Raw genomic sequence first — 12,233 nt, 5'->3', positions numbered from 1 at the left:
GTAGAGACTGACAGAATCAAAGTGGTACTGAGTAATCAAGCTGTGTGCTTTCTAGTCATAGAAGAAACAGTATCGGTGTGTCATAAGAGATGGGAAATTGGTTTTAATGTTGCAGTATCTTAGAATCATAGAATAATTTGGGTTGGAAGGGACATTTAAAGATCTAGTCCAACCTCCCTGCAACGAGCAGGGACATCTTCAACTACATCAGGTTGCTCAGAGCTCCATCCAACCTGACTTTGAATGTTCCCAGGCGTGGGGCATCTACCACCTCTCTAGGCAACCTGTGCCAGTGTTTCAGCACCCTCATTGTAAAAAAAAAAAAAAAAAACCAAACAAACAAAAAAAAACCACAAAAATTCTTTTATATCTAGTCTGAATCTACCCTCATTTTTAGTTTAAAACCATTACCACTTGTCCTGTTGCAATGGGCCCTGCTAAAAAGTCTTTCCCCATCTTTTTTATAAGCTCCCTTTAAGTACTGAAAGGCTGCTATAAGGTCTTCCTGGAGCTCTCTTCTCCAGGCTGAACAATCCTAACTCTCTCAGCCTGTCCTCCAGCCCTCTGACCATTTTTGTGGACCTCTGTCCTGGTTTGAGGTAAAGCAGAACCAATTTTGTTCAGTAACTTCACTTCTTAGCTGGGCCTCTTCTAACTACTGAAATTAACTGCATATTGTGCAGACAGTGTTCACTCTCCCAGAGTGATAAGACCAATTGTTTATAGCTGATGCCCAGGCATGGGATGCAGAGAGGCTCCTGCTTATCCTTATTGCTCTAACCCCCAAGGCCAACCAACTTTGTTATTTGCCGCATTGGGGGGTCAGAAGCAGAAAAGCATAGTGGGGTCCACCTGCAGGGTGGAGCGGACAGGACAGGTGACCCAAAACTGACCAACAGGGTATTCCATCCCATCTGCCTCATGCTCAGTATAAAAGCTGAGGGATCAAAGGGTCACGGGCTCTTCCTTCAATGGCCGACATCTGAGGAGGACTCTGTTCATCTGCCTGTGATCCCGATCCTGAATGCAGATCCGGAATCCAGTTCCCGTCTGTCACTGAGTCCAGCCTGGGACTGCCCCAGTGCCAGCTGGTGACGTGATTGTCATCTCGGGAGCTTGATACGGTTTTGTATATATTTCATTATTTCTCTTTATTATTAATATTTCATTAAAGTAGTTTAGTTCCTTCTAAACTCATAAGTCTTTTTTTCCTCCTCTGCCTCTTTCTTTGTAGAGGGGTAGAGGGGAGCATCTGTCGGTCCCGTCTGGGGTCCCTCGGGTCCCCAGTGGTGGATTTAGCCTAAACCACGACAACCTCCTCTGGACTTGCTCCCACAGGTCCATGCCTTTCCTGTGCTGAGGACTCCAGAGCTGGAGGCAGTACTCCAGGTAGGGTCTCACCAGAGTGGAGTAGAGGGGCAGAATCGCCTCCTTCGATCTACTGGCCATGCTTCTTTTGATGCAGCCCAGGATATGGTTGGCTTTCCGGGTTGTGAGCACACATTGTTGGCTCATGTGCAGCTTTTCATCCACCGGTACCCTAAAGTCCTTCTTGGCAGGGCTGCTTTCAATTCCTTCATCCCCCAGCTTGTATTGATACTGGGGGTTGCCTGGATCCAGGTGTAGAACCCTGCACATGGCCTTGTTGAACTTCCTTAGGTTCACATAGGCCCATTTCTCAAGCTTGTCCAGGTCCCCCTGGATAGCATTGTGTCCCTCAGGAGTGTCAACCACACCACTCAGCTTGGTGTCATTTGAAAACTTGCTGACAGTGTACTCCATCCCACTGTTTATGTAATTGATGAAGATATTAAACAATACTGGTCCCAATACAGACACCACTTGTCACTGATCTCCATCTGGGCATTGAGCTGTTGATCACTACCCTCTGGATGAGACCATCCAACCAATTCCTCATCCATGCAACAATCCACCCATCAAATCCATATCTCTCCAATTTAGAGAGCAGGATGTTTTAGGCGACTGTGTCCAAGGCCTTAGAGAGGTCCAAATAGACGACATCTGTAGCTGATGAAGTCACTCTATCATAGACAGCCACTAGGTTGGTCAGATAGGACTTGCCCTTGGTGAAGCCATGCTGGCTGTCTTGAATCACCTTCCTGTCCTCCATGTGCCTTGGCATAGCTTCTGGGAGGATCTGTTCCATAATCTTCCTAGGCACAGAGGTGAGGCTGACAGGTTGGTAGTTCCCAGGGTTGTTCTTTCTACCCTTTATAAAAATGGGTGCAATTTTTCCTTTTTTTCCATTCACCAGGGACTTCACCTGACTGCTGTGACTTTTCAAGTGTTATGGAGAGTGGCTTGTCAACTACCTCAGCCAATTCCCTCAGGGCTCTGGGATGCATCTTGTTGGGTCCTATAGATTTCTGTGTATGTTCAGGTTCCTCAGGTGTTCACAAACAGTGGGAGGTACTTTGCTCCCCCAGTCCCTGCCTTGCAGTCCATCCACTTGAGAGGCATAGGGAGAGAGGTTGTCAGGGAAGACTGAGGCAAAGAAGTTAAGAATCTTACATGATTTTGATAATCCAGAGAGTAATAAATTGAAAAAGAATAACAGAATAGAATATTTCAGTTGGAAGGGACCTGCAATGATCGTCTAGTCCATCTGCCTGACCACTTCAGGGCTGACCAAAAGTTAAAGCATGTTATTAAGGGCATTCTCCAAATGCCTCTTAAACACTGAGAGGCTTGGGGCATTAACCACCCTCCCTAGGAAGCCCGGTCCAGTGTTTGACCACACTCTTGGTAAATAAATGCTTCCTAATTTTAGATCTGAACCTCCCCTGATGCAACTTTGGACTGTTCCCATGCATCCTATCATTGGCTACCAGGTAGAAGGGCTCAGCACCTCCCTCTCCACTTCCCCCTTCTCAGGAAGCTGCTGAGGTCACCCATCAGCCTCCATTTCTCCAAACTAGACAAGCCCAAAGTCCTTAGCTGCTCCTCATAGGACATTCCAACTAGCTTTGTTGCCCTCCTCTGTCTGCATTTAAGGATCTTTACGGCCTTCTTAAACTGTGGGGCCTGAAATTGCACACAGTACTCAAGGTGAGGCTGCACCAATCCTAAGTACAGCAAGATAGTCACTTCTTTTAACTGACTGATTATGGTGTGTTTGCACCCCAGGATGCAGTTTACCCTCTTGGCTGCTGGGGCACACTGCTGACTCATATTGAGCCTTCTGTTGACCAGTGCCCCCAGATCCTTTTCTGCAGGGCTGCTCTCCAGTCACTCCTCTCCCAGTTTATACCTGCACCTGGTGTTACTGTGTCCCAGGTGCAGAATCCAGTGTTTGGACTTGCTAAATTTCATGCCATTGATGATTGCCTGATCTATCTAGATCCCTCTGCGAGGCCTCCTGTTCAAGAGAGTCAACAGCACCTCTCAGTTTGGTATCATCAGCTAACTTTTGGTGCATTCAACTTCTGCATCTGGATCACTGATAAATACCTCAAACCGAACTGGCTCTAGCATTGAATCCTGAGGAACACACTGGTCGCCAGCCAGATGGAGCCCCATTCACTAAAATCCTTTGGGCTCTGCAGTTGAGCCAGTTCTTCACCCAGCACACTGTGAACCCACTCATTCCACAGTTGGACTTGTCCAGAAGGCTGCTGTGAGGGTCAGTACCAAAAGCCTTACTAAAATCCAGAAAAACTACATGTACTGCTTTCCCTTCATCCACTAGGTGGGTGACCCTAGCATAGAAGGATATCAAATTAGTTAAACAGGACTTTCCCTTTGTGAACCCATGTTGACTGTGCCTGATGATTGCATTGTCCTTTAAATGCCTCTCAGTAGTACCCAGTATGATCTTCACTGTAACTTTTCCAGGAACTGAGGTTAGGCTAACAGGTCTGTAGTTTCCTGGGTCTTCCCTCACGCCCTTCTTGTAAATTGGAACAAGATTGGCTAGCTTCCAGTCTGTGGGGACCTCCAGGAAGAAAAGCTTCCTGTCTTGGCAGCGTACAATTGTAGAATGAGGTAGGATGGAAGGGGCTTTTGCATGATGCTTTGTATGATCTACTTAAAGCAAGGCCAAAGTAGGGCAGGTTGCTCATGGTCTTTTGTGGTTGAGTTTTGAGTATCACCAAGGATGGAGATGTCACAGCCTCTCTGGACAACCTGTTCCCCTGTTTAACTAGGTGATGGTGAAAAAAAAAAAAAAATCCTGATATCTAATTGGAATTTTCCTTGTTGTTAACTGTGCCAGTTGCTCCTCATACTTTGATGGTTCAAGAGCAGTCTGTCTTTCATACCTTCCCTTTAAATAGCTGAAGACAGCAATAAGATTCCCTGTAGCCTTCTCATCTTAAGACTGAATGGACGTGGTGCTCTCAGCCTTATGTGCCATGTGGTCTACCCTCCAAATCATCTTGGTGTGACAAAATGGAGGTGTAGTGGCAGGTTAAACCGTTATCTTGGTGAGAGGTGTTATTTTGCATTCTTTATCTTAGGAACACTTCAGACATGATCAAATACACCTAGTGAAATATAATGTGGTACCAAGATGGTTTCTGATGGAGGTTTTTTTCTGTTGTAATGGGTGGCTTCTTAATTATTCTTCATGCTGACTTGTATGAACGTCTCTGTAAATTTAGTGTTGCTTCTTCCTTTTGAAAAGGTACCCTTTTTCTTTGAAAGTCTAGCTCTGGTGAGATGGAGAACCATAGTAAATCAGAACTAGGATTGAATAACGTTATTAGCTGATACTGTTTTGCAGGTGTTTCAAGTACTGAATGAAAAGAAGCAGCTGTATGCTGTCAAGTATGTGAATCTAGAGGAAGCTGATCAACAGACCGTTGAGAGCTATAAGAATGAAATTGCTCATTTGAGCAAACTGCAGCAACATAGTGATAAGATCATCCGCCTTTATGGCTAGTGAGTAAACACTGATTTTATTAAACCAGGATCTTTTTATATAAAGAAGTTGCCTTAAATTTTAACACAAGTATATTTATTTTTTTAGTGAAATTACTGATCATCATATCTACATGGTAATGGAGTGTGGAAATATTGATCTCAATAGCTGGCTCAAAAGGAAAAAAAACATTGATCCGCTGGAACGAAAGAGCTATTGGAAAAATATGCTGGAAGCTGTTCACACAATCCATGAATACGGTATTCTTAAATAATTCTAGGTATTTGTATAGGTTATATGGCAGAGATAATATGAATGGGTTTAAATTTTGGAGGCGGTACTGCTTTTAGTTTTGGTGTAAGTCTAGTGATCTTCAAAGATGGGTATTTACTGCATTGTGGAAAAAAAAACTGCAGTGAAACAAAAGATGAGTAAATCTTGATGTAGAGGTAGACTTACTTTGCTAACTCAAAGGTATCTTGCAGTATCACCATTGTATATAGCTTTCTATTTCCTTGCAACAGACAGAAAACGATCTTTTCTGTATTAGACTACATTGTATACTCTCAATACTGCTTGTTCTCCATTAGACTCAAATTTCCGCTGCTCACCCTCTCTGAAAAAGCTTTGACATTAATGACAGCTTTTACACAGCTCTAGGCTTTACTCTGACATTGTGTTTCAGCTTTTTCTTATAGTCCTTCAGGCCTTCCTTTCATCTTCACCTATGTAGTTGAAGTGCAAGAATCTGTATTCTGTTTGACTGTATAACATAAAGGAGAGAGCAGATCTGGATCCTTTTCCTATTTAAGAAAAAAAAAGTGAGGAGACCTGTATATACAGCAGAGAGCATCTCCTCTTCAGCACAAGAACACTAGAACATTCAATAATATAGAAAGACAGCAAAACCTACTAAAACACAGGCTACATACTATGTGATGTGTCCTTGAAACAAATGGTTTTGCAAAATATAAAGATGTATTGGTTGATTATATGGATAATAACCAAAATCCAGAATAAATTATGTAAGTAGTGTTTGTGAGAGGTCAGTCACATGTAATCCTCGGTGAATGGGTACCTTTGAGATCAGGAAGCAGAAAACATCAGACTAAGCAATACAATTCTTTAATTTTAAGTACCTGCTTAGCTGATAATTTAAGATAAAGCTACAGGAGTGGACAAGCGATTGAAATGATCCAGAACAAGAGTTCACTATGGCAGCGTGCATGTACAGCTAGAAGGCCTATCCCTGATAGAAACTATGCAGCTCAAGTTTCTTGGAGCTATTTTGGGGTACCTGCAGATTTGAATAAGTAATAATTCAAACTATAAACTCAAGCAAGTCTTAACTATTATTAACTTTTATGAAATCTGCAAAGAATAATTTGGTTTTGGCCAGGTAAAACAGATCTGCACCTTCTCTCCCTGCAAATGTTATGGGAATTAAGCAATAAAAAACCCCATAGTAGTAACTTGGATTGACTTTAAACTATTTTACAGGCATTATTCACAGTGATCTGAAACCGGCAAACTTTCTGATAGTTGATGGAATGTTAAAACTAATTGACTTTGGCATTGCAAACCAAATGCAGCCAGATGTGACAAGCATCGTTAAAGATTCTCAGGTGAAATACTTTACAGAAAAGTGTACATTGTTTTTCCAGAAGTGCTATAATATTTTCTGATTATGTTAATTAATGTAGTAACTTCAACAAATGCTGAAATTTTATGCTGAATGGTTTTATATGCATGTATAAATATTCCTATATATGAATTTTTACATGTTTTTATAGACCAGAATAACAATGGCCTTCAGCCTTAATAGAAACAAATTTTCAAGATGCTTTTCAGTGCTTTGAGACAACTTAACTCACTTAATGAGGTGGGTTTTTTTTTAAGTGCGTGCTTCACTTAAAGGAATATTTTGGTTTTATGGCTAGGTTGGCACCATGAATTATATGCCACCTGAAGCAATAAAAGATATGTCTTCCTACGGAGAAAATGGGAAATCTCGATCTAAGGTAACATGATCTTTTTTCTCCTATTCCCTTCATATTAAGAAGAAAGTAATTCAAGCATATATCTTACGACTTAGTTTTCTTAGTCTTCTATTGAAACTCAAACACAAGGAAATCCATTGTGCCACAATGATGGTGGGCAGAGATTGAAGCCTAAATTTATTCCTCTCAATTACTTAAAAGCATTTTGCAGATGGTGTTTGGAAAAATGGAAGTGCTGAATTAATGAGTAAAATTTAAAGCAAAACAGATGCACAGGCTTGGGTGTTGGAGGAGCTGATAATAATATAATATCCTGATAATAAACCTAAAAATATTTTAAAATAAATTTTTATGGAGCAATATAAAACAGTCTTCCACTATGTTGTTGGTGTAAATGGCATTGAACAGCAATATAGAGTACAGTGAAATGCATGCAGCCTTTCACACATCGGAGGCTGTACTGACAACTAATGTTGTAAAAAGTCTTTTGAGCATTTTAAGGGTCCACCATGCTGTGCATCTTTGACAAGTCCTCCTTTGCACTCAAATCACTCCAGGCTAGAGCTTTCAGAAGGTGTTTCTGGGAGGATCTTCCATGGAATAAAGTGAGAGAATCATTCTTCAGTCACTTCTTGGTTGCCTGTTGTACTGCTTATGCCCTCTTGTTTTAGCTCGGTTCCGCCAAAAATTGGTGGAGCTCTTATGGTACTGCTAGCTGCTACGCAGATACATTTTAGCATTCTGCATAAATAACCCTGGCTTAGAAATCTTTTTCTGAAAGTAAGAGAACTTGCTTTCTGATATAAACGACTCTTAATATGTTTGCTTAAGCAACAAGATATGATGATGCTTGTGTCACTCATATTTTTGAATTTTTTTGAGAGGGGCAGGTTTTGCAAGAAATGAGTGATACCTAATAAGGTCTCTTAAAAGGTGATACAATGAAGCCTAATATTTTAGGGGACACATGTGAGCTCTGTGTATCCTATTAATTCTTCTATGCTAGAGAGTACTGTGTATTATAGAACTTAACTTCATCAGGTCAACGGAATATGAATTATGAGGAAAGTACTGAAGGAAAGCGATTTCATGTTGGCAGTCAAACTTCAATTCAGGGGTACATAGTTTTGTGGAAAGGTATTAAAAAAAAAAAAACTATATTCATATGTATGTGCATATACACACTCTAAGATTGTGACTTGTTAACAGTTGAATGGAAGCATTACTATGTAGTGAAACACAGTCCTGTCTTTCTAAACACAAAATAATGGTGGACTTGGCAGTGCTAGATTAACGGTTGGACTCGATGATCTTAAGGGTCTTTATCAACCTGAATGATACTGTGTGATTTCTTTTATTAAGGATAATACTTTTTGCCTTTTCTTACACTTTTAAAAATTGCATGCAAAGTGCAGACTTGTTCTGGAGCTCAGCTCATCTAAGCAAAAATCGAACCATTGTGCTGGGAGTCAGGCTGTCTGTGTGCCTCTTTTCCCACCTCCCTCCTCTCCCCAACTCCCCGAACTTTATGTGCTTTTATTAAAGTGCTTCACCTTCAACAGGAGAAGGGGAAAGTTCTCCTGTAAGGAACAGCCCAGGTGTGGTGGTTGAAATCTGGATCTGAATCCTTTAAACCCAGAGGAACTGATCTATGGCTTCCCACTTTGGGGATGTAGCTGTGATGTCTCACTCATTTCTGTATTGAATTAATTTCGTATGCTTTTATTTGTGTTTACTCATAAATCTGAAATTCGAATCCTGCTGTTCAACTTGTTAAGGACTACCTTTTATTTTAAGTTAGTTGTTCAAGTTGATTTTCAAAGATAATTAATAAAAACAGCTTTCTTATGTTAGTGAATATTAGTGAATGAAGCCACATCACTGTCTTTGTAGATAAGGTCATGCTGTTGTGATTTTGTGTGATAGTTACTCAAATCTGTTTTTCAATGTAAAATAGATACTGTTAAGTGTACAATTATATTGACTGTACAATTATATGATAAACTGACTGAAGGGACAGCTCTTTAAGTGAGGAGTAATCTTAATTTTTTTTGTTTTTATTAGATAAGTCCTAAAAGTGATGTATGGTCATTGGGATGCATTTTGTACTGTATGACATATGGAAGGACTCCATTTCAACATATAACAAATCCAATTAATAAACTGCATGCTATTGTTGATCCTACTTATGAAATAGAATTTCCAGATATTGCTGAGAAGGATCTTCAAGACGTGCTAAAGGTAACTGTCCCTCAAGATTAACTTTGGTTCAAATAACGGCAGTTTCCTTATTTAAAGTATATTTTCTTAAACTGAATGAGTTGTGCTTGAGAAACTTTTTTTTACAAATAAATGCTCACTGCTACTTGTAGTAACAGGCCTTATTCCAAAAGAAGACTTAATGAAGCTAGAGCTACTTCATATAGTTTCCATAGTAAAAGTCTATTTTCAGCTCAGTGGCAAATAAACAAGTAAATATGTAGAGCAGTCTGGCTTTGGCTGAACAACCCTAAGTAAATACAGTAGCTTTTGTACTCGCCATCTCTCTCACCCTGCATATTTGCCTGCTTTTGAAGCTTGGCCTGTGCTTTTACTTGAGCCCTAATTGTGTTGCTCAGCAGGTAACAAACTGAAATCCAGAAATGTTTATTTCCTTAACTTTCAAGTCTCGGTGTCATTTTGTGTCATTTGGAATAAAAGGCTGTTGTAGGTTCTGGTCTTCACCACTTCAAACATTGCTGCTGGAGTAAAACAGGATACCAAATTTTGAAGATAATTGCTAATGAAGGCAATTGGGTTAATCTGTTATTGTACTGTGAGTTGAGTCTTTCTGAATATGTAGTTTGGCAGTAAGTTCTGATGTGTATCTACAGGGTCTTTTAAAGATCCTCACTGTTAATTCATAGGAAAATTCTTAATTTATTTCAAATTAATTATTAATTCATTTGCAGCGCTGTTTAATAAGAAATCCTAAACAAAGAATATCTGTTTCGGAGTTGCTGGTACATCCCTATGTTCAAATTCAAAGTCATTGTCAAACAGGTAAATTTATTTTAAAATACATTTATATTAAATAGCATTTATAATTCTGTTTAAGAAAACAAAATGCTTTACCTCTTATATGTATCTTCTACTTGCTGGCATAACAATCTATTTTGCTTGGTGCCTATGTATGTTCCAGAAAAAAACTTAAGTATTTTAATTCTTAAACCTATTTTATAAACTGCACTGGTAACTTATACATATTCGTATACAATGTTAGCATAATTATAAATTAACTGCAGGTGTTCCAAGTGCAAAAGGAACAACAGAGGAAATGAAACGTATCCTTGGGCAGCTTGTTGGCTTGAATTCTCCCAACTCTATTTCTAGAGCTGCTAGGGTAAGTAAATTTTCTTCTCTATTTTGTATATTAGTACCTGTTCATGCAAACAAAGGTGAGAATGTTTGGTAGTGAAAGCTGAAAGGATACATTTAACCACAGCTGGAAAAACATTACACACTGTAGTGCTTTTGTTTGCAAGCATGCAGAATCTCTCCACATCCTTCTGAATGCGAAGGGTTTCAAGGATGATGGTAATCTTGATTTTCTGGCTTTTTCTTTCCTTTCCATGTCCCAGTATATCTGTATTGCTGTATATCCAAATCTCCCGCTGTCCCAGCATCTTCTCTCTAAAACAGTCTTTACTGCGCTGCTTTGCTTTTAAACTGCCCCCAAACTGTAGTAAGTCTTCTAATTTAAGAACCATCATTATAGAGAAATGATCTAAAGTGATCTGTCAAGTGTGCAAGCTCTTGGACTGCAACTGTTCTTGCTTCCTGGAAGTTGCTGAACTGTTAAAGCATTGCTATGTGTAAATTAGTCCCTGTGTGTTGAGGTAGTATGATTCCAGCATCTGTTTACTGCCTGAAAGAGAAGCTTCGTAACTCTCACCAACTTGGTTCCTTCCACCCCTCTCAGAAGAGGTGATGGTGGTTAAATATATAATAAATCGAGACAGAATGCAAAGCTGCTTTTGTGGGGAGGAAAGCAAATTCAGGATGCATAAAGTAAATCTAAGCAAGTTAATTTACACTTAACTGCTAGTCATACCTGATTTTCTTTAAATATGGGGGTGAACAAGATATTGTTTTAACAATATTGTGATGTGACTATATTTGTGTCTGCTGATTTTCCTATGTCGTATAAAGCTTGCTCACCCTGAGTATGCAAATACCTCTCTCCTTCCATGCTGGTGTTTCCACATTGGAGACAATTAATGAAGTAAACCTGACTTTAAATCTCAGTAATTATTTTGTTCTCTGCCGACTTGTGAAGCTCTATACCTCTGCTCATGCTGCTAAATCAGTGTATGTGTTTTCTTTTAGGCACTACATTGCATTACAACTGGTATAACTAAGCTGTCTTAAGTGTATCTTTATTTTCTGATTTGGGAGAGAAGTTTTAGTATGGAGTTTGGAACATTTCAGAATGTGATGACTTATTTCAAGTGGTAATGTTTGTTATAAATATACAGCTTGAATCCATGTGTGATACAACTCTGTTCACCTGAATACCTGTGTTTTTATCAACTTTCAGACTTTGTATGAACAGTGCAACAGTGGTAGAAGTCTTGATGTATCAGCATTTGCAAAACTTGGGAGTCAAAAATCATGGACAACAAAATGATGTACTACTGTTGAGGATGCAACAGAGATGTCTGGTCTGTTCAAAATAACATTTTGTGCTGCTAGCTTTTAAAAGGACACAGCATAATGTTCACACTTTTAAATGTTCTTTGTGTCTTCTGATAATGCTTGCGGATCATTAAAAATAATTCAGTTGAATGCTTTTCACTGTGGGCTGTTTCCTTCTTTGCATGCCACTTGGATTGAAGAATGAAAACTGCTAGTTTATTATGGTATTTTTTTATTTAAAAAGCATTGGAGTACAAAATCTTGTATGAAAATCTTCAAGCTCTTCTATCCCTTCAAAGCTAAACCAAAAAAAGTTCCCAAAATGCCAATTGGTGTACATGAAAAACATGCAAATGCTCTTCTGTCCTTTGCCAACAAATACCTCTTGTGTCCAGGTTTGATCATAACTAAGGAAATAAGTGCGCTATTTACATATGTGATCAGTTACAATACTGGCAGATACATGTAAATATCACCCAGTTTTTGAGCTGTTCCTGTGGTTAAGTGACATGGTAGAAGGATCAGTACTGTTCTAAAGTTATATGAATAAAACGGCTTTTGCTCTAATGAAAACGCCACTATAAATCCAATATCCTTTTCAAATTTCAAAGTAACAGAAAGCCCATCGAGGTTCATCATGGTCAGAAATTAGTAATTTGAATTTTTAAAAGCGT

The 12,233-nt window shown here is 39.4% G+C and overlaps 1 protein-coding gene across 1 annotated transcript in view; it reads left to right on the top strand.

The window, feature by feature from the left end:
* The window catches only part of TTK (TTK protein kinase), a gene marked incomplete at its 5' end in the record, with an annotated part of 36,413 nt that extends 24,713 nt beyond the window's left edge, over nucleotides 1-11,700 (top strand). Inside the window, 8 exons of the mRNA XM_082480467.1 lie at nucleotides 4,745-4,902; nucleotides 4,991-5,142; nucleotides 6,383-6,507; nucleotides 6,823-6,903; nucleotides 8,947-9,123; nucleotides 9,834-9,924; nucleotides 10,167-10,264; nucleotides 11,462-11,700. Coding sequence (XP_082336593.1) covers nucleotides 4,745-4,902; nucleotides 4,991-5,142; nucleotides 6,383-6,507; nucleotides 6,823-6,903; nucleotides 8,947-9,123; nucleotides 9,834-9,924; nucleotides 10,167-10,264; nucleotides 11,462-11,551 — 972 coding nt within the window. The 3' untranslated portion in view covers nucleotides 11,552-11,700. The remainder of the gene's footprint in view (nucleotides 1-4,744; nucleotides 4,903-4,990; nucleotides 5,143-6,382; nucleotides 6,508-6,822; nucleotides 6,904-8,946; nucleotides 9,124-9,833; nucleotides 9,925-10,166; nucleotides 10,265-11,461) is intronic.
* Nucleotides 11,701-12,233: the final 533 nt, after the last annotated feature.

Source organism: Vanellus vanellus, assembly GCF_965231255.1.
Source record: "Vanellus vanellus genome assembly, chromosome: 3".
NCBI lineage: Eukaryota > Metazoa > Chordata > Aves > Charadriiformes > Charadriidae > Vanellus > Vanellus vanellus.
The sequence above is the reverse complement of the archived record's forward strand: the minus strand, read 5'-3'. Positions and strand labels throughout refer to the sequence as shown.